We start from the raw sequence: 21445 nt of genomic DNA on the forward strand, positions 1-21445 counted from the left end.
AAATACATTCAAATGCTAACAATAATTATCTCAGTAGTAGAATTATGGTTATTTTTATTTGGTACTTTATACTGGTCTCCAGCTTCCAAATTATTTAGTAAAAACAAACTAAACCTTTATATATATTTTTTTTATATTTGTGTGTATATACACACATATATAAAAATATATATATATTTCTTTTTTTAAAGAAATTTATTGCTGATTGTGTTTTCTGTCCCTTCTGGATTTTTACAATTCATGGATCCTACTACATTCTTTCTGCATATTGAATCAACCTTCTGGGGAGACAGTGGCCCTACCAGACACCTACCAGACTGCAACAAGTGGGCACACTGCTTTTGACTCTCCTCTAGACTTCTTGTCAACCTATTAATGATCTCAGTCTTTTCTAACTTGATTGCTTCTTGATTCCTTTCCAGTTGTTTCACGTGATCTTTCAAACGAGAGCAAATGTCTTCCTAAATAGAAAAAAGTTCAGGAAGTCATTTTCATAAAGAGTTTTAATAAAGAGTAAACTAAAAATTATGATACATAATTAGATTTGATGTCAAACACAAGATCATCACATGGTAGCATCACCTCTTTTACAAGGTAAAGTGCACAGAACTGGGAGTCAAGAGCCTGGGTGAAGCTTCAACTCTTCAGTCTGTTTCTTCTTTTGTAATTATGCTAATAAAGGTTGAATTAGGTGGCTTCTAAAGTCTCCTTCGACTCTATATTCACAAGACAATGAGTTATTCAAAAATTAGATTTTATTCAAGCCAAAGAAAATTTATTACATTCCTATACGTATTTTATATTGTCAGTATACGTGTATGTATATATATTTAGGCAGACTACTTTGAATCTTGCAATTTGTATCCCAAAACAGTAAGGATATAGATAAACACATGAAAACTCACTGTATTCTAAGCAGCCAAAAGTTCATTCCATTAAGAGCAGCCAAAAATAATCTTTCCCTCCTCTGAAATTCTTTTAAACTTGATCTATTTCTCTCTTATCTTTCTCCACCTTTTAGATGTCTTATTTCTCTTAATAACCCCCTTGAAGGTGCTTCTGCAGTGCCTTAGACATATCAAGTGCTGTAAGAAACACTTGAAAAATAAATGACAAAGAAAAATAGGGTAAATGTGTATGTGCATGTGCGTAACTATATGGGATTACATAAAATATAGAGCGTGTATGCAATATACTCAAGTTTCTTCCAAAAGAAAATATGTTTGGGTGTAATGAATCACGGGAGTCCCGAGTCCAGGTAGAACAAATACACTGTCGAAATCATCACCTCTCTTTCAAAAAAGGCTACACAGGCTGAATTCCAGGCAAATGGCAGAGCGTGGGACAGGCAGAGGAGTGAATTAAGTTAATTAACTGAAATTACCCGAGAAAACCTAAAGAAAATAAGAAATAAGAAGAATACTGAGAAAGGGCTTTGAAGTAGGGAAAAGGCCTTAGGCTTTTGCTGCCTGATCCGTAGTATAACCTAAAGCCCAATAATACCTTAAGGACACTAACACAAGGTACATTCCATAAGAGCACTAACACAGAAGTACCTTGAAGCAAAAAGACTCTGAAGTCTCCCATTTTAGCTTAAAAATCCATGTGAATTTTGTATTCTATTTCATAATGAAGCTGTGTTTGCGTTAAAATTTTTCTACTAAATTTTTGAGCAAAATGAAGCTTCTGGAAACTAGTCCATGTTTATTCAGCACTGCAAACCTCCTGGCACACTGCTGCTAATTCCAGGCCAGCTTGAGAAACCTGGTTCTAAAGTGCCAAAGTAACGTGGCAAACACAATGAATGAGCTCATATCAATGACAGCATGACAGTAATGACAGCAAGAAGGGGTGGGGAGACAGCTAATATTTATATTCTGGGGAGGTCACAATAGTGTTAACAAGGGACTGGGAACTAGCAAACAAAGTTAAAGAAAATGTAGGTATAAAAAAATTGTAAAGAAAAGGCAGACTCTGCCAATAATTTGATTATATGTAACAATCAATTAAACTATGGTATATCCTGTTGACAAGTTCAGGGAAACAGATCATACTCATAAAACTTTAAAGTTTTAATACCAAAAATCAAAAAAGATTGAGTAGTTTAATGTTTGCCATGATTAGCTTGAGTACTTCAAGACTGATACGGGCAGACATTTTTCAAGACTGAGTGTAATGATAAAGAGATGACGGCTGAACTCCAGCCTGGGCAACAGAGCGAGACTCCATCTCCAAAAAAAAAAAAAAAAAAAAAAAGAGACAGAGATGATAGAGATGACAGCTGAATCTGTGGGAGGGAAAAGAACTGGACAGGGTTCTAGCACACAGGAAAATGAGCACTGGACCACACACAGAGAAGTCTGTGGGAGTCTCTAAGTCTGTGGGAGTCTCTAAGCCAACAGAAAGTGTTCAAAGTGGAGCCTTTAAATATAACATTAAAGAAAAGGTAGAAGGTTATGACATAGAAACCAAAGTCCATGACTTCACCAAAAGCTGAAGATTTCAAGGAGACAGAAGGAAAAAAGTAATATACCAACAAGGAGATAATCAGAGATCTTAACATGACACTTCTATGAATGGGAGGAGGTAAAAGCCAGTTTGGTGGACACAGTCCAGGAGATAGTTTACTAGGAGAGAATTATGACATTGGAGGAACACTATGAGTTCCATGAAGCCCATTTCTTTCACCTTTTCTGTCTTACTAAAAAAATTCAAGGGAAAATCAGCCAAAAAAAAAAGAACTATTATAATATGTTGTGAGTGCATACAATCTTTTCTACCCAGAAAAGCTGGTGTCTTAAGAAAAACACTAATAATTTTACAATCCATAAATTTCTCAAAATATACTAGTCACAGACATTTTGTTTTTAATTTCAGATTCAGGGGATATGTGTACAGGTGTGTTACATGGATATGTGGCATGATGCTGAGGTCTGGGCTTCTGTTAGCCTCTTTGGAATCACCACTTTGCAAAGCAGCTATGCAATTATATGCAGAGCCTAACATCAGTGCCATGCTCTGTTAAAAAAATAATAATAAAACAAAGTAAAAATAGGCAAAGAACGTAACAGTGGGAAAAGACCTTAACACCTTCAATTTATGGGTTCAGGGGTCTGAAGCCCACCCAGCGCAGAATCAAGAATTTGTTCTGACTTTACTGTAGAGTTCTTCTATTGAAGAGGGTGGGGCAGTGGACAACAGAGAATGCAGTGGGCACAGGGGTAGAAAACACTAGAAATTCCTTCCAATCCATCTCTAATGAAACTGCATTTAAGTCAAAAGAGAATGGAGACCCCCAACCCAATAAGGAAAAGCCACCAGGATCCACTCTTCTCTAGTCATCCAAGAAGGGCTACTGTCCAAGTCCAACTAACTTCAATGTTACCCTGTGTTTGGCCAAAACTAACTTTAAAATAAAATAAAATAAAAATTTATGAAGCTACATCTCAAATTCTATTTGTTTAAATATTCTATAAAGTAGACTTTTCAATAATTTGGTATAGCCTTTTTTTTTTTTTTTTTTTTTTCTGGAAAAAGAGTCTCACTCTGTTACCCAGGCTGGAGTGCAGTGGTGCAATCATGGCTCACTGCAGCCTCGACCTCCTGAGCTCAAGCGATCCTCCCACCTCAGCCTCCCAAGTAGCTGGGACTACAGGCGCATGCCACCATGCCCAGCTAATTTTTTTTTTTTTTTTGGTAAAGACAAGGATTCACTATTTTGCCCAGGCTAGTCTTGAACTCATGGGCTCAAGTGATCCACCTGCCTCAACCTGCCGAAGTGCTGGGATTACAGGCATGAGCCACCATAACTGGCCTTCATCTTTCCCTACTCCTATATATCTTCCACATTGATCAAATTCACAATTTTTTTATATAAAATAAATACATAATGAAATAGATATAATAAAAATGCATATAAATACAAGTAAAAATAAAATAAAATTATAAACAATTATTGCCAGTAATGCAGTCTTATATAGTTCTACCTAAAAGCATGGAAAAATTAGAGGCAGCTATATAGGTCAGAAATAACCCAAATCAGCATGAATTTTAAGTATGGTGAAATTTTCCATACCCTCACATCTGATTTTTCTTCTCTCCTTCCCTTAAGTTAAATCAATTTTGAAATTACATTAAGAAAAATGAATTCTGAAATGTTATTCACTCAAGTGATTACCTAGAGTTATGGAGCACAAGCAAACTCACCACCTGACTCACATTTAGCTTTCAATATTTTATTCCCCCTTGAGTGAAAATAGTAAAAATTCACTGTGCAATATGCTCAAGATTCAAATCTCATTAAGTCTAGATCAGACTGCTTTCTTATTTTATAAATTGTACTGTCCTCAAAATTTACTCTCCTCCCAAGAATCATTTCTCAACAGACTGTATTGACAGGTGAATTACCAAATGCTGGGAGACTCAAGTAAGGCTTTCTACTGGTTAAGCTTCCAAGGTAACCTCTCAAGTTCTAGCCAGCCGCCGGCAGACTCATTTGTTCTGGTCTGGATTTATTCTAGGACCATATAAACAACATACACAAATACCCCACAAATAAAGGACAAGTAATGTGAAAGTTGAAAAAGTACTAATAATCGTATAAAAAGTAGGGTTTCCAAAAGTATACCTTTAGGATGTATTCTCAGATTAAAATATCACTGCTTTTTTTTTTTTTTTGGTGAGACGGAGTCTAGCTCTGTTGCCCAGGGTGGAGTGCAGTGGTGCGATCTCAGCTCACTGCAACCTCTGCCTCCTGGGTTCAAGCGATTCTCCTGCCTCAGCCTCCCAAGTAGCTGGGATTACAGGCATGCACCACTGCGCCCAGCTAATTTTTTTTTTTTTTTTTTGTATTTTTAGTACAGACGGGGGTTTCACCAACTTGGCCAGGTTGGTCTTGAACTCCTGACCTCAGGTGATCTGCCTGCCTTGGCCTCCCAAAGTGCTGGGGTTACAGGTGTGAGCCACTGCACCCGGCCAATATCACTGGCTTTTAAGTTTCACTCACCTCACACACAATCTAACATTTACTACAAACATCCAAGACTTCTATATGATGAACCATAAAATATCGGTTACAAAACATAACCAGCTTTACTTGTTGATAACAGTTGCTCATTTGAAATCATCCCAACCTGTTCTTTAAGTGCGGTGACTGTGGCATCCAAATTCTTTTGTAAGGACAATACTTGCTCTTCGTACTTCTTTGTGAGGCCCATAACAATGCTCTCATGCTGTTCTCTAGCTCGTTGAAGTGATTCAGAATGATGAAGGTCCACCAGCTGCTGCTTCAAGCTTTCCAGAGCCATTTCAGTTGTTCTGGACTTCTTGATCATCTAGTAAATACACACAGGATATCCACGTTTAAAATATACACAGAGTATTTTAGCTCTGTGCTGTCTATAAACTTTTACCTTTACTATAAACTAAAACTCAAGCATGTTTTAATGAGAGCAGAGAAGGGGTCTCCACTCATCATGGCTCAAGCTCCTTAAAACTTCCCTAGCTGGGACCCTCCAGGCCCATAGTTGTTGGAAACAATGTTCTCTGAGAAAACACATTTGGTAGATACCTGAGGGGAGTGAAAGAGGATTTTGCGCAGCATGATGGATGTGGCTATCAGGCACGGAATCTGCTGATGCCATGATGGCCCCAGTGCTGTTTGCATTGCTCTATGACCGAAGTGTGGGGTAACCCAATTGTTAGGTCATAGAAAAATGACAACTGTTCCTTGAAAGACTGATGAAACCTGCCAATGGTCACTTACTAAAAACAAAGTTTTCAAAGCTATAACTGCACAGTTGGTATTGTAGGCAAAATCATAGCCCTCCAAAATGACCATGTCCTAATCCCCAAAACCTGTGAATAAGTTATATTACATGGCAAGGGAAAATTAAGATTGTATGTGGAATTAATATTGCTAATTAGATTGCCTTAAAATAAGGTGAGTAGCCTGGATTATCCAGGTGGGCCCAATGTAACCACAGGGTCCATAAATGAGGAAAACTAACGCAGAAAAGTCAGAACCAGAGAGACTCAATCAGCCATTCATTGCTGGCTTTGAAGATGGAAATGGGCCACAAGCTAAGGAACACAGGTGGCCTCTAGAAGTTGGAAATAGCAAGAAAATGGATTCTCCCCTAAAGCCTCCGGAAAGCAATGCAGCCTTGCTGACACCCTGATTTTAGCCTAGTGAGATCCATATCAGACTTCTGACCTCCAGAACTGTGAGATAAATTTGTGTTGTTTTAAACCACTGAATTTGTGGTCATCTGTTACAGCAGCAATAGGAAATTAATACACTTGGTGATTCTGCTGCTTACATAAAAAGATTACAAAATTATAACCTTTTACTACATAAAAGCAACTTAACTTTTTAATCTAATAACTATTGGTTTTCAAAAAGTTAAAAATAATCTACATTACATACAAAAATTAAAATTTCAAGAGAATTATTCTTCATTCTATTCCAGAGATTGCCTATTTATTCCAATACTGCTTTCATTGCTAAGAGTTCCATCCTTTGAATGACACAGATAATTTGTGCCAGGCAGGGTTCTAAGCACTAAGGACATAATGACCAAACAGAAAAGGTCTAAGCTCTTACTACTTTCTAGTGGGAAGAGACAATAAATAACAAGTAAACAAATGAGATCATTTCAGATAGTTATAGAGTAATAGAATATGGCATGATGAAGGTGAGCTGGAGGATGGAGCTATGGGCTACCTTACATATAAAGTGAATAGCAAGTCCTCTGAAAAGGTAACTGTTTTTAGCTAAGACCTGAAGGATGAGGAGGAGCCAGACATGAGACAACACTGTTTAAACTCTTTCATTAAACCATCCTCAGACTTAGCTACAAGTCTCACTCAAAATCAAGCTCATTATTTCATAGTCACTTTCATTTTTTTTTTCTTCAGACAAGTCTCGCTCTCGTCCCCCAGGCTGGAGTGCAATGGCGCGATCTCAGCTCACTGCAACCTACGCCTCCTGGGTTCAAGCGATTCTCCTGTCTCAGCCTCCTGAGTAGCTGGGATTACAGGTGTCTGCCACCATGCCCAGCTAATTTTTGTACTTTTAGTAGAGATGGGGTTTCACAATGTTGGCCAGGCTGGTCTCGAACTCCTGACCTCAGGTGATTCGACCGCCTCGGCTTCCCAAAGTGCTGGGATTACAGGCGTGAGCCACTGCGCCCGGCCATCACTTTCATTTTTAACCCTGCCCCCTGCCAAAAAATGAATCAACCACCACCAGGCTTAGCTACCAATGACTTATGACTATTTCCAAAAATCAAATGGCTATCTCATTAATCAAAGAATGTGAACGTGTCACCACTTTACACTCAAGTTTAAAGAACAGTTCTCCAAATGGAGAAGCAGCAGGAAAAATAAAAATAAAAACTTCTCGGGATACCAATTCTGAAGCAAACTATTGCAGTCAGGAAATTTAAGTTCTAATGCTTTGTCAATAACTTCAAAGTTCTTCTAAATTTAGTCCTACCCTACAAAAAGTTTTGTTAAATAACTAAACTTTTAACTTTTTTACCATACATAAGTTAAAATAGGTACCTGTTCTTCATTGACTTTTAATGCTTGTATTTGAGTCTCCAGTGCTTTTATTTGAGCTTCAAGCTGTATCTCTCTTTCTTTTCCATTCTGAAAGAGTTTCTGTGATTCTCGAAGGCTGAGAGTCAAACCATCCTTTTCATCTATGGTATTAAAAATGTTTATATAAATAATGCTCCTGTAGAGGGACCCCAATGTCACGATCCCTATCAGATATCACATCTGTATCATATATAAATGTTGTTGAATTAAATTTAATTCGGAAAAATGAGCCTTAGTTGATTTAGAGAAAACCAAATAAAGAATTTACTTACTTACTTATTTATTTATTTTGAGACAGGGTCTCACTCCATCGCCCAGGCTGGAGTACAGTGGCACAATCTTGACTCACTACAACCTCAGCCTCCAGAGTAGCTGGGATTACAGGCACCTGCCACTACTCTCAAATAATTTTTATATTTTTAGTAGAGATGGGGTTTCACTATATTGGCCAGGCTGGTCTCGAACTCCTAACCTCAAGTGATCCACCCACCTTGGCCTCCCAAAGTGCTGGGATTACAGGCGTGAGCCACCTCACCCAGCCCCAAATAAATAAATTATTTAATATTAAAAATTTAAAAAAAAAACCTGACACCAAAAAAATTTTTTTAGAGAAGCAAAACTATTTCCTTTAAAACTATTATTGCATCCCTTTCGGGGACAAACCCCTGCTAATCGAAGAAGTTATCTGAGGACTAATTATCCTACAAATACTTGCAATGAACTCTTTTTTTTGAAACAGAGTCTCGCTCTCTCGCCAAGCTGGAGGGCAGAGGTGCAATCTCGGCTCACTGCAAGCTCCGCCTCCCAGGTTCACGCCATTCTCCTGCCTCAGCCTCCCGAGTAGCTGGGACTACTGGCGCCACCACCACACCCAGCTAATTTTTTGTATTTTTAGTAGAGATGGGGTTTCACCGTGTTAGCCAGGATGATCTCGATCTCCTGACCTCGTGACCCGCCCGCCTTGACCTCCCAAAGTGGTGGGATTAAAGGCGTGAGCCACTGTGCCCGACCCACTTGGAATGAACTCTTAAATTCACCTAATGTTAAATTCTTCCCACATACTTTGCTATAACAGCTCACAAGTTCTTCTCTCAAAATAGTTATGAGCATTACACAAAGAGACATTTTTACCATCAATTAAATTTGAAATGAGCTAGAGTTCAATCACAAAATTATTCTGCAAATGAAAGTTCAATGTGGACCAAAACTAGAGAAAGCACAAGGAGTAAGCAATTATAATTTGAATCTGTATTTACTCTATGTGTTTATCCCAGACATGGCACTTCACAATCACTAACTCTTATTTGGATTAAAACGTTTATGCTAATTTGTAGCCTCAGAAAACGCTGCAGTGCAAACTAAACACAAATCACTCTGAAAGTTGGAATACTTCATCCAGAGTAATGACATAAGGAATCAGACATAAGGAATCAACAACTTTTTAGGACAGAATGCCATCAGTACAGTTAAATAATGATCAATGATTCTAAAAGCCTAAGTGAGAAAAGGGAAAATATGGGGACTCCAAAATAGATTGTCTTTTTTTTTTTTTGAGACGGAGTCTCACTCTGTCACCCAGCCTGAAGTGCAGTGGTGCTTTCTCGGCTCACTGCAACCTCCGCCTGCAGGTTCAGGTGATTCTCCTTCTCCTGCCTCAGCCTCCCAAGTAGATGGGATTACAGGTGCCTGCCACTATGCCCGGCTAATTTTTGTATTTTTAGTAGAGACAGGGTTTCACCATGTTGGCCAGGGCTGGTTTTGAACTCCTGATCTCAAGTGATCCGCCCACCTCAGCCTCCCAAAGTGCTGGGATTACGGGCGTAAGCCACCACACCTGGTCTCCAAAACAGCGTGTTCCAACGAGAAGTAATCCAAGGCCAACACTCAGAAATCCTGGGTTTTGTTTTGCTATGCCTCACTCACTATGAGCCCTCTAACCAAGTGTTTTTACTCTCTAAGCTTCGTATGTAATCTGAGGTTATTGGAAACAAGATATCTAGCTCAGTGTACCTCATAAATGACAGCATCCAGCATCTTACCTTTTATTATTACAAGCTGGTGGTTCAGATATCGAATTTGACGTTCACTTTCATTTAACTTTTCAATTAAGTTCTCCAGTTGTCTCTCTTTTGCTTTGTTAAGAACCTGAAGTTGAATAATCTTCATATTTTCTACAGAGTCTGGGAATTAAAGACAATTTATCAGATAAAAACATACCAAAATATAAATTTACAGTCATTTAAAGCAGTGTTTTTCAAACTGTGACTACAACTTTTTAGAGCATCATGAAATCAATTCAGTGAATTGTGACTAGGATTAAAAAAGAGAGAGAGAATATATCAGAGTGCATCATGTAGTAAGAAACAGTCTTATTTTGTGAAACTTGTTTCATTTATATATACCTGTTCATATAGATACATGTTGCAGACCATATCACAATGTAAAAAAATATAGTTCTTACAGTGGGTCACTGCTAGAAAAGTTTGAAAGTCACTGGTTTAAGTTATAACCCTGAATCACTAACTACCATTTTAGCCAGTTAAAAATCAGTATATAACAACTGCAATGAAATAAAGTAATATGCTGTCAGAAAATTAAAAACAAAACAAGTACATCAGCTTCTATAAAATCATTTTTAAAGAAAATTTCTAGACAGCCTCAAAATATTTTATTTTAGGCAGGAGTGGGGAAAATATTATATTTATATTGATGCTGGCACATAACTGAATTAATTAGCTAGTGAATAGATTAATCAAGAATTTTGGGGAGGGAGCAGGGGAGAAGGGTTGAAAAACTATCCATTGGGTACTATGTTCACTATTTGGGTGATGGGTTCACTAGAAGCCAAACCCCAGCATTATTTAATATATCCATATAACAAACCTGCAAATCTACTCCACAAATATATAATTAAAAAAAAAATTTTGAAGTCTTCTTTTAGAAACAATTAGTCATTTGGGGACCACTTTAAAAAGAGAGAAAAAAATGGAAAACAGGATTGGTAGGTAAGCTTCAACTACATAATGATAAATATTCTTCACTTACTACTAGAACAATGTTTCTGTTAGCTTACAATCAGAAATAAATGCATTTACTGAGTTTTAACCACTTGCTAACTAAATAATTCTGTCCTCTTTTTAAAAAGAGATCTGGTTAAATAAAGAAAATTAAAGACTGAAAAGTTTATACAAGTCAAACTCCTCATAGGTCTTATAGTAGAGCTAGCCCCATCTCCAAATTTTTTTAACTACTGTTGCTAAGAAACTGTAATCACTAAATTGGCACTACCATTAAGTTATTTAATTAACTTCCAAATGTCAAATTTAGACAAATGTGTAACTGACTCAACTTGAAGAAGTGCAGACTGTTAAGAAAGGTAAGGAAAGGTTTTTATATGCAGAAAGACCAGGAGATACAAATATAACTTTATAAGGGAACTAAAAGAGTAAACACTAAGGAGATGTCAGGCCACTGCTGTGAGGTTCATTTACTCAACCTAAAACCAGTTATGTCATATACACTGTGCACTTCCTCATTCCACAAAAAACTTAAGAACAAAGAGAGGCTATCCTCATATTTGCTGTTGACTCCCTCAGGGGAAAATGAATTCTGGGCCTCCCCCTGTAACTACCCTGCCGTCCCAGTGTACGATGGAAGCAACAATATGAAGTCACAACCCAAAAGTCCAGTTTTCTCTTTGGTATAGCCCAGGTAAGCCAGAATATCCAGTATGACTTTTCTCCTACTAATTAAAGGGAAACAAAAAGTAAAACAAAAACACTTGCTGCCACACTCTAGAATTACACTGGCTCTTCAATATGCACAATAATTAGAAGCTATTTAGTATGCCAGACAGTATGACAAGAGTAATTCAGTACAGTCACTATACGGGTTTATATTTTGGGATTTTTGTTTTTTGATACTAGCATTTCATCTCAGAATTCTCTAGTACCTATAAACACTTTTTTCATTCTGATATTTATATACATACTATACAAAAAAAACTGGCAAATGCCGCATGACTGAACCTGATATCTAAGTAATTCTGAATATAAAGTAATTTATATCAGAGTTGACTAAAAACGGTAAAATCAAAAGAAAAAAGTTGATGATAGTGCTGATGTATTAAATTACACTTCTATATAGTCAAAAATCTGAGATTGAAAACTATGTTTCACTTTCCAAATTAGGCTTCAGTCAAAAAAATATATAAAGTTCATAAAAAGTCTTTTAAAATTTTTTTAAATTTCAAATAAGTCCAGGTATCCTGTATGATAGGCAAGGATACTTAACACTATACAAATGAGGAGAAAAGGCTTAACAAACTAGAATGACTGAAATATAAAGTTGGGAAAATGTCTTTAACTTTTCATTATGAAAAATTTCAAATATATAAGAAAGTAAAGAGAATAATATGGTGAATCTCCACGAACTCATCTCCCAGATTCAACAATTATGAACTCATGGCCAATTTGGCCACATCTATATTCCCACCCAACATTACCCCTCAACAGCCTATTATTTTAAAGTAAATCCTAGACTTCATGTCAGTTTATTCATAAATACTCTAGTATATATCTCTAAAAATAAGGGCTCTTTGAAATATCAAGCACAATTCTACTGTCATACTTAAAAAATAATAATTCTTGAACGTGCTCAAATATTCACTGTGTATTCAAATTTCCCCAATTATGTGGTATTAAAAAATAAATATAAACTTGATACCTACTCTCATTAGCTCCTAAAAATTGTTGTTGCAGGCCTTCGAATGTGTCACTTCCTGCTATCTCCTGGGCTGGTGAGCCATTATTCTGGGCAGAACACTGATAAGGTTTATATGTCACTTTATTATACGGTTCCAAACCTTGACAACTGGGACCCTGTGATAACAAATGAAACTGACAATTAAGATTTGGCCTTTTCTTCCAAAATTATCTGAATTAGACACCTAAATTAACGTTATGTTACAGAACTTACTTTTGGTACAGTTCAAAGTTGTTTTTATATACACACACACACACACACACACACACACATATATATATCTGCTCAAAAGTAGCACTTATTGTTATTTAACACTATTAATTGAAAATCTGCAATACATAATTTATAGACACCTAAATTCTACTTTTGAGCACACAATGAAGGCAATTTTATAAATAAAACCCAAGAATTCCAATAAGATTATATACAAATATTTTATTACAAATGATTTAGATTATGCCAACATCTTGGGAATATAAAAATGCACATATTCAATAACATGAACACGGACTACGGTGCCTCATATCTAATAAATAGTCAGTAACTCTTATGGGATGAATAATAACATTCTACGGAGATAGAATTAAGAGAAAATAACCACTTAACAGCCCTAAAAAATCCATCCTGTCATTGCGTGACACAGACTAGCTGTTGAGGTATTTGCTGTCATCGAGAAATTCTAAGAAGCAACTAACTATATCCTGAGGTCTTACTTCATTAAACTCACCCCCAGGAAAAACAAGGTTTTTTGGTTTTTCCTTCACATTCATCCTGTCTACTGTTATATCACCATACAAAACAGCAGCTTTGACGTGTTTAACCTAAAATTTGTTATGGGTGGTGAGCAAGAAAACTGAGGAAATTAAATGTTGCCACCTACACAGAATTACTGCTTTAAAAACTACAATAAGAGACCTGAACATAGCTTCTCACTGAAGCACAGTGCAGTGGTAGAAGCAGCAGTAAACAAGGATAGTTATTCTTTGGCAGACTGAGCTTTTAATGTTTAATCAACTGTGTCCAAAGAGCCTCTATTTTAAACTTCTGACTTAAGATCATGATTGTATTAGACTGTAAACAGAAAATACCATGACTAATTCACCATGAACCTGAATAAGTGCCCTCTCAGAACTTCGTGTGGTTAAATCATCTTACCATTGTACTCACATACATTTCCTGAACATGCACAAACATCACGCAAATGCGTGTGCACACACACAAGTTCTTGAAAGTCAAGTTTTTACAATACCTGAAAATGGTTCCATTGAGGATCTGAAAATTTAATTACATTGGTTGCTTGGTTATTAAATTCCTGCTTCTGACCATTGGTATATGGCCTAAAGTTTTCAGGAAGGTGATATAAATCAGTCTGTTCACATTTACTCGGAGGGCTATAACCACTTCCACCTTCATCTCCACCTTCTTCAGGATGGTACACAGGATGTCGGTCTTCAGTTTTACTTGTATTTTCTTCCCAGATATTACCACATTTTTCTCCAGCATATAAATTCTTAATTTCATTATAGCCCTATTAGATAAGAAGAGTAAAACAAAAGCACGAAGATCCAGTCCCACCCTCATCAAAGTTATCATCACACCAGATACTTACATTTACACTTTGAGATTTGGGCAGCATTTGCTCATTCCAGCTCATCTCCAATTGCTCAGGATGATGTGGTCTTGAGAAAAAGGAATACTTTCGATTTAAAGCCTATCATTTATTTGTACATAGATAACACAAAGAACCCCAAGATTTTAACATTTTTCCTTCCAACCTTCACCCAAAATTTTAAGAATCAATTTATAATTTTATAATCATGTAATTATTAATCTTCATCAAAAGAAAAAGACTTATAGAATTGCAATATACAAGTGAAAGTGACTTCAGGTGCTTACTGTCCGTCTGTGCCATCCTCGCTGCAGTCCGAATACTGGAGCTCCGGAGAGGAGAGGTCGTCATCCAGCATGTCATGGGGAAGGTCTGTGAGTAACTGCTGCAACTGAGTCAAAAGGTCTGCATCAATATCATACCAACTTAAACACAAGACACCAAGCCAAAGCTGCCTTGGAACGAGTGGTTTTTTACTGTAGAGGTCAAAGAAGTTCATAATTCCCTCCTTTAATTAACTTCTTAAGTTCCACACAAATTATATTCATCATTTCACTTGGGGAAAGGGGAATGCATAATTTTAGGATTTATATCAGAAGGCTTTTTTTTTTCTTTTTTTTTTTTAAACGAAGATCTCAGATTTAAATACACATAGAGCAGAATTTAAAAACTTTTTTATGGAAACACAGCAAGTCACAATAATGGTACAATCAATGCATTATGTTATCACAGGGCAGGCAGACTAAGTCTCAGAATCCTGTTTTACCAGTAATCAGACCTTGGAGAATTGACAATTAGACATCCCACAGGGAATGTGAGTAGCCAGATGCACTCTGGCCAGGTGATGAGAACAGCAGCAGCAGCAGGTGGCCTAGAAGCCCTTAAATGCTCTGATAATGTAGAAACCCATGGGAGTCACTAATTAGTAGAGAGCCATCTATTTCCAAAGATGAAAAGATACACAATACTCTGCTCTCATACAACATCTGAGTAAAAGAAGAGTTGGAGGACTGTTTTCTATAGATAGCACATGCAAAAGCATGACACTACATCTGACATTAAATATTTGATTTCTCTCTCCTATTATTTTCTAGAAAAAAATCAGTTTTAGCATTCTGCTTATTACATAAACTAGATAGATAAAATTAATTCATTCAAATTTCAAACATGATAAAAAGATGAATAAATCAGCTAGTCTGCTAGACATAATTCAATAACTTTTAGGATTTCAATAACTATCTGCTATTGTCTTTCTTCAAAACCCAATATAATAATATTACCCTAATAATCCCAATATAATATATTTCTTAAATTATGTAACAATTAGAAGATCAAATATTATGTTACTAAATACTTTTTAGGGAAACTGTTTCTAATTACTTCTCTTTAAGAAACTAAGCACCAGTTTAATTAACAACTTGATTACATCCCTCCAAAGGACATAAATCAAACCCCATAACATTATGCAAGTGGATTTTAAAGACCTTAAATACTTTGTAAAACCTTTCAGGAAAAAAAAAAATGAGATGCTCCCTGGTCTATAGCATTTTTTTTTCCACTTTACCTGTCATTAGTACAAAAGAAATGGAATGTGTCCATAAAACATATCTGAGTATTATGTTAAGAATTACCAAAAAAAAAGTTTCTTAAACAAAATATGTATAGTAAAAGTTAAATAAATATATTTTATGGAAGGTCTGAAAGGAATGCCCCAAATTCTTAACTGAGCTTCGGTGAAATAAAATTTGGGAATGGGAATAGAGTATGTTGGAGGTGGGTGGGAATACTTCCTCACTCTGTATTTATTTCTCATATTCATTGGATGGACTTTTTTTTTAAGGTTTTCTCAATCCATTTGTCTTCTAAAGACGCAACAAGAGAAAGATAATTTCTTCAATGAAAAGTTATCTTCATCTTTAAATCTGTTTAACACTAACATTAACACGTAAGACCCTCATTTATTGCTCACCTCCACATGCAAGGTATTTGAAAAATCATTTTAAGAATTAGCCATATCAGAGTTGACAGAGATATAAAAAAACAAGAAATACAAAAGACACAACATGAAAAACAAAACAGAACACATCAACATATTTGTATACAACATGCCTCAAATGAAAGGTAGCAAAGCAATTCTACAAAGACACAAATGCGCTAGAGAAAAAAATCGCATCTATGAGGTCTTTTAAAAGTAGCACCACTTGTTGTCTATAATTATGCATCACTGCTTTAAGGAAAAAGACTACCCCCACATGTTACACAAGGAAAAATAAAACAAATCTTTTATACTTAACATTAAGTAAAGACTCCTGAACAGAAAGAATATTTTCTTCTAAACCTTCAGTGAGGTTCAAGTACATAGCCTTAAAATTCAGGGGCGCCTTGACAGGGACATCTGAAGAGTACATTTCTTTCCCCGCACAAAAACAAAAAACTACATAATAATTCAGCTGTTATTATAGCTTTGTGACACCACAAAATTGGCATCCACAGAGAAAAATTAATTTGAGTATAAGCAATCAGCTAATCAAAATGCTTCTGGATCCATACATAAACATCAACTAGCAAAATCATCCCTATAGTATTTAGGGTCTTGCAAGATATTTTACATATATGCTAACATTTTAAAATTTATCTTCAAAAAATGTATCCATCAAGTTCTTTGGCATAGCTGGGTCATATTCCCTGGCTTCTTCTGTAAGTTTCAGGGCAGAGAAAAGCTAAATGAAGTCCTCCTAAATAAGGCCATTCAGGAACAAAATCCCACCTCCAGTGTTTCCATTTCCCAGGATCAAAGTGTGCCCTCCTCATATACATTGTCAAATTGCCCTTTGGTCACTGAACTCTGTGCAATAAAACACAAAATTGCCATATCTAGTTATGCATGTTACCAAATAGAGAAATTTAGAAACTATAAATTTTCCTCATTAAAGATCTATCAAACTTCCAAATACAGATTCAAGAACAGAAATAACAATCCTTATAAGTGATAAGATTTAATACCACTCATTAATTTAAAATTCATCAGACTGCTTTTTGGCGGCAAGCAGCAATCTCAATAGGATATTACTGTGTATTAACCGAGTTTAAAAATTTAACAGACACCTTCCCTGTAAGAAAGATAATCTGCCACTCTAAGGCCTCAGTTTAAATAAATTCAGAATCATTCTATAAACTCCCCTCCCTTTCTACTTCACATGTTTCTTTCTTAAAAAAAAAAAAAAAGCATTTTACTCAAAGAACTTTCTTAACAAAACACTTTGCAATAACCCATGTAGAACATACAAAAGCCTACATTCAGGGGCAAATGTAAAACAGAGAACATGTAAACCTTTTGTTAGGATTTTCAACTTAAATTAACTAAACAGATCATCTTCAGAACCTATAATCCTCAATATTCATGAAGGCAAGAGGCCTCAAGTTACCAACCATACAATAATCTTCTCCCAAGAGAAAGAGTAGCAAATGGAACACCTAACGGTCATATTCCCTTTAAACAGGTGACCTCTTAGTACGCTTCTAAAAAGATTCTGATATTTTCAAATATGAATTATTAAATAATGCTTTCATGGATACACGCTAAATGTAAACAAATACTAGCTTTACAACTCCCTCTAGTGGAAACAAAACATCAAAATGCTTCCGCAATTACATCAAACAAGGCAGTTAAAAAGTGGAAGAAAGGCTATGCAATGGAAACCTTGCCTCTAAAATACATGATGCTGAGCTCAATGGAGCTTTATTATTCTGTTAGAGAAGTACTGCTATAAAAACCAAGTCAGTATTGCCAGGTGCAAGTTTCTGTCTGCCACCTGCTACCTAAACCATCTACCTTTCTAATCGAGATCATTTTCAAATATGTCATCACTAAATGACCCATCAACACTAAATGATCCATCATCAGCAAATATTATATTGATATCATAGATTACCAAGCATTTCTGCCCCAAATCACCAGCTCCAGAATATATACACACATAAACAGATAATTTTACTATCTAGAACCAACAACAATCACAGAGCTACTTCTGGTGACATTGCAGAAAGTACATGCCTACTCCAGCTGACTGTGAGAGTCCAAATGGCAATCTTCTTTAAGCTGTGGCTTTACCAACAATTAAGAGGCTTATAATAAGCATGACTATGACAAAAAGACCTTTATCTGGGGCTGGGCGCAGTGGCCAGCACTTTGGGAGGCCGAGGCAGTCGGAACACCTGAGGGCAGGAGTTCAAGACCAGCCTGGCCAACATGGCAAAACCCTGTCTCTACTAAAAATAAAAAAAAAATTAGCCAGGCATGGTGGCGCATGCCTCTAATCCCAGCTACTTGGGAGGCTGAGGCAGGAGAATCGCTTGAACCTGGGAGGCAGCATCAGCCAAGATCCCACGATTGCACTCCAGCATGGGCAACAGAGCGAGATGCCATCTCAAAAAAAAAAAAAAAAAAGAACTATATCACTGTAATATCCGACTGTGGAATCACAAGTATAGTGACTTTAGGTGAAAAGTATTTTTGCAAAGTCACATTGTTACATTATGAATGAGTTAATACAATAGCTTCTGAATTATTTTCTGGGACAGCTTTATAAAGAAAAGTTTGCTCTGGATGAGATCTCCTTCTTAGCAAGAAGGACAAGTATTATCAGCAGCTCTCAAGTGGTACAATCAGAAAGTAATGTCCCCCAGCTAGGAGAAACATAAGTAATGTGTGACAAATAATTGATATTAACTGACATGATACATATCTCTATGATGTCATCACCCTCACTGATCTGCGCCCTAATCTGCTCTGTCGACGATTTTTAAGAGATGGAGTTTCAGTTGAAACACTGTGAGAAGCTGTGGTTTATGTACCGTTCTACTATGCCTTTATGCCTTGACCCACAGTGGGCCAACTTTTACTAATGTACCATTAAGAGTTGTAGCACTTTAGAAATAGATTATAGGACTTTTCTACAAAATTCTTGTTGTTTTTGTTTTTTTTTTTTTTTTTTTTGCAAAATATGGGTATATTCGTGATGGTCTCTGGCTTGAGATCCACTGGTCTAAATATCCTCTAAATATTGAATAACATATTTACTAAATCCTTTCCTTTTTCTGAATGTTAAAGACACTTTCTCCATTTGATCTTTAATGCAAACAATGGAGAGAATAGAAATGGAAAAAGCAAAATCATAATTGTAAAGCTGCTCATTAGGATGGCATGAAGGTTGGAATGGTGTATTCATTGGGATATGGGCACATGTGGACAAAATCCCAACTGGCATCAAAACAACAAAATTAAACACAGCTTGGAAAAACATGCTGTATTAGCAACTGGCCTTTCATCCTAGACAGTGAAAATCAGGACTATCCAACCATGTACCAAGAGAGGCTCTCACAAACCGTTAGCAGGGTAGACTCTGAGTCAGATGTGGTATGCCTGGTAAGCCTTCTAGCACATCATCAGGGATAAAGGCATTCCTCCCACATCAGCAAATTGAACACAAAGTGATTCACTAAGTAGAGAAAGCAATATGCATTAGCCCACTGCTAACAGTTATAACCTAGCCGCAATCCCAAAGCCGCAGTCCCAAAGCTACCAATCAGGTAGACAGGAAGAAACAGCTTTTTTTCTTTAATCTCTTAAGGCTGTGAACCATTTGGCTATTGCTGGGTCAGGAAGACTGAGACAGTCAAAAAACCTAGATATGCATGCAAGCTTGGGTTTGACCACCCAATTTATTACTTTAACTTGTAGTGACAAAGTATACATACAGCTGAAGATTTGTGAACAGTTCCAAAGTTTGTTACTAAAATTTGAACCTCTCTAGCCTCTCATCTCACTTTTTCCCTTGCAGCAATTATTTTTTAAAGTAAAAATATTTTTATTAACATGAAGTTTTTTACAAATTTAACCATAATCATCATGTTAGAGTCAATTCAGCTATATATCCTTCCACTCTGCTAGAAATACTCATTCTTAGATACTTGATCTTTCAAGAACAACTTTTCCCCTGAAATTCCCTATCCCAGCATACAATCTATCACAGAGGTGATCCCAAATAGCTGTTTTCTATATTATCTAGAATTAATTGCCTCCTTAACTAGCATCCCCTCTAAAATTTTAACCACACAATATACTGGCAGTAAGCTCTAACACCCTACCTATCTCTCTAATATATTTCTCAATGAAAAATCACCTGTCAAAATATTTTTTCTTCTTTACAGTAGTGATTACTTAAACTGACCTTCTCAAGAATCCCAGTGGCTAAACCCCAGCCAACTATCCAAGCCCAGTCATGAAAACCTCATGCTGCAGGTTCAAAGTAACAGAAAATCCTCATTCCCATCCTTGCCACAACAATTGTTGTGAGGGGCCCTGCCAAAATCCGGAAACCCTCACCAGGGTCATAAACTCAAATGCCCTCAGGGCCCTGGCAGAGAATTTACCAGAGTGAAGCAGGCAGGTCTGAGTGCATAAGCCCATGTCTGTGTGAGAAGTGGGGACTGTGGCCAGCTGGGGAAGGAGAGCCACTCCTCAGTTCCAGCCCGCCTGCTGCCATGTGCAAATACAGGCCAGGTGTGGCCAGGGCTTTGGATGTTTTTTAGATAAGCCAGAGACTTTGCAGTGCTGCATAAAATTTTCCCATCTTCAAATACAGATTCAATTTTTTAAAAGCACTGTGCAACCAAACAATACCTGTCTGAACCAAATCCAGCAAGTTGCCAGTTTTCTATCACTGCCTTAATTCTACCACCAGCCACATAAGCAATGGTCAACTGACCCTATTCCTTGCTTCCTGTTACTACTAATGGTCCCCAACAACTATTAAAAAAGATTTCTTCACATGTTAGAAAACGGGTCATATAAAAAAATAGCGTCAGGACAAAAGAAGCCTTTTATCACAGACAATCAAGAAATTTGACTTACACTAAAAACAACCAAAACAACTACATTGACTTCCACCAATAACACTATTACTGCTGCTATTACTATTGCCACCATTTACTCAACATTTGCTATGTGCCAAGAACTCTGCTAAACACTTTATATATAAATAATATGGTCTCTCCCTTTTATTCCTTTCCTTCTATAATCTATTCACCATGCCATCTTCTGAAAGATCTTCAAAAATATGATATCACTTTTCCCTGCTTAAAATCCTCCACTGGCTTCCCATTGCTCTTAGAATAAAATACAAACACCTTATCATGGCTTTCCATGATCTGACACCCACATCCACCACCCAACACTGGCTCATATATACCCAATACCATGGCCTTCTGGCTGCTGCACATGATCTGTGGCATACACGGGGTCTCTTCCCAACTTCCCAGCTTACACTCATTGGTGTTTTGGCCTAGACTGCTCTTCCTCAGGCTTCTGCATGGCTGGTTCCTTCTCATGAGTCAAGTCTCAGCTCAAATATTGCCTCCTCCCACAGACCTTCCCTCACCACCCCATCTACAGCAATCCCCTACCAA

The 21445-nt window shown here is 36.8% G+C and overlaps 1 protein-coding gene across 8 annotated transcripts in view; it reads right to left on the reverse strand.

Annotated features, from left to right (window-relative positions):
• CEP152 (centrosomal protein 152) overlaps nucleotides 1–21445 on the reverse strand; it is an 88558-nt gene that overhangs the window by 59864 nt on the left and 7249 nt on the right. For 7 of the 8 annotated variants that reach the window (XM_054451192.2, XM_054451187.2, XM_054451189.2 and 4 more), the window contains 8 exons: nucleotides 14266–14369; nucleotides 13979–14048; nucleotides 13619–13897; nucleotides 12335–12485; nucleotides 9645–9785; nucleotides 7567–7706; nucleotides 5133–5333; nucleotides 314–461 (listed from right to left, as the gene is read on the reverse strand). In XM_054451192.2, coding sequence (XP_054307167.1) covers nucleotides 314–461; nucleotides 5133–5333; nucleotides 7567–7706; nucleotides 9645–9785; nucleotides 12335–12485; nucleotides 13619–13897; nucleotides 13979–14048; nucleotides 14266–14369 — 1234 coding nt within the window. The remainder of the gene's footprint in view (nucleotides 1–313; nucleotides 462–5132; nucleotides 5334–7566; nucleotides 7707–9644; nucleotides 9786–12334; nucleotides 12486–13618; nucleotides 13898–13978; nucleotides 14049–14265; nucleotides 14370–21445) is intronic. The other variant, XM_063652213.1, reaches the window with a different exon arrangement.

This window comes from Pongo pygmaeus, chromosome 16, assembly GCF_028885625.2.
Source record: "Pongo pygmaeus isolate AG05252 chromosome 16, NHGRI_mPonPyg2-v2.0_pri, whole genome shotgun sequence".
NCBI lineage: Eukaryota > Metazoa > Chordata > Mammalia > Primates > Hominidae > Pongo > Pongo pygmaeus.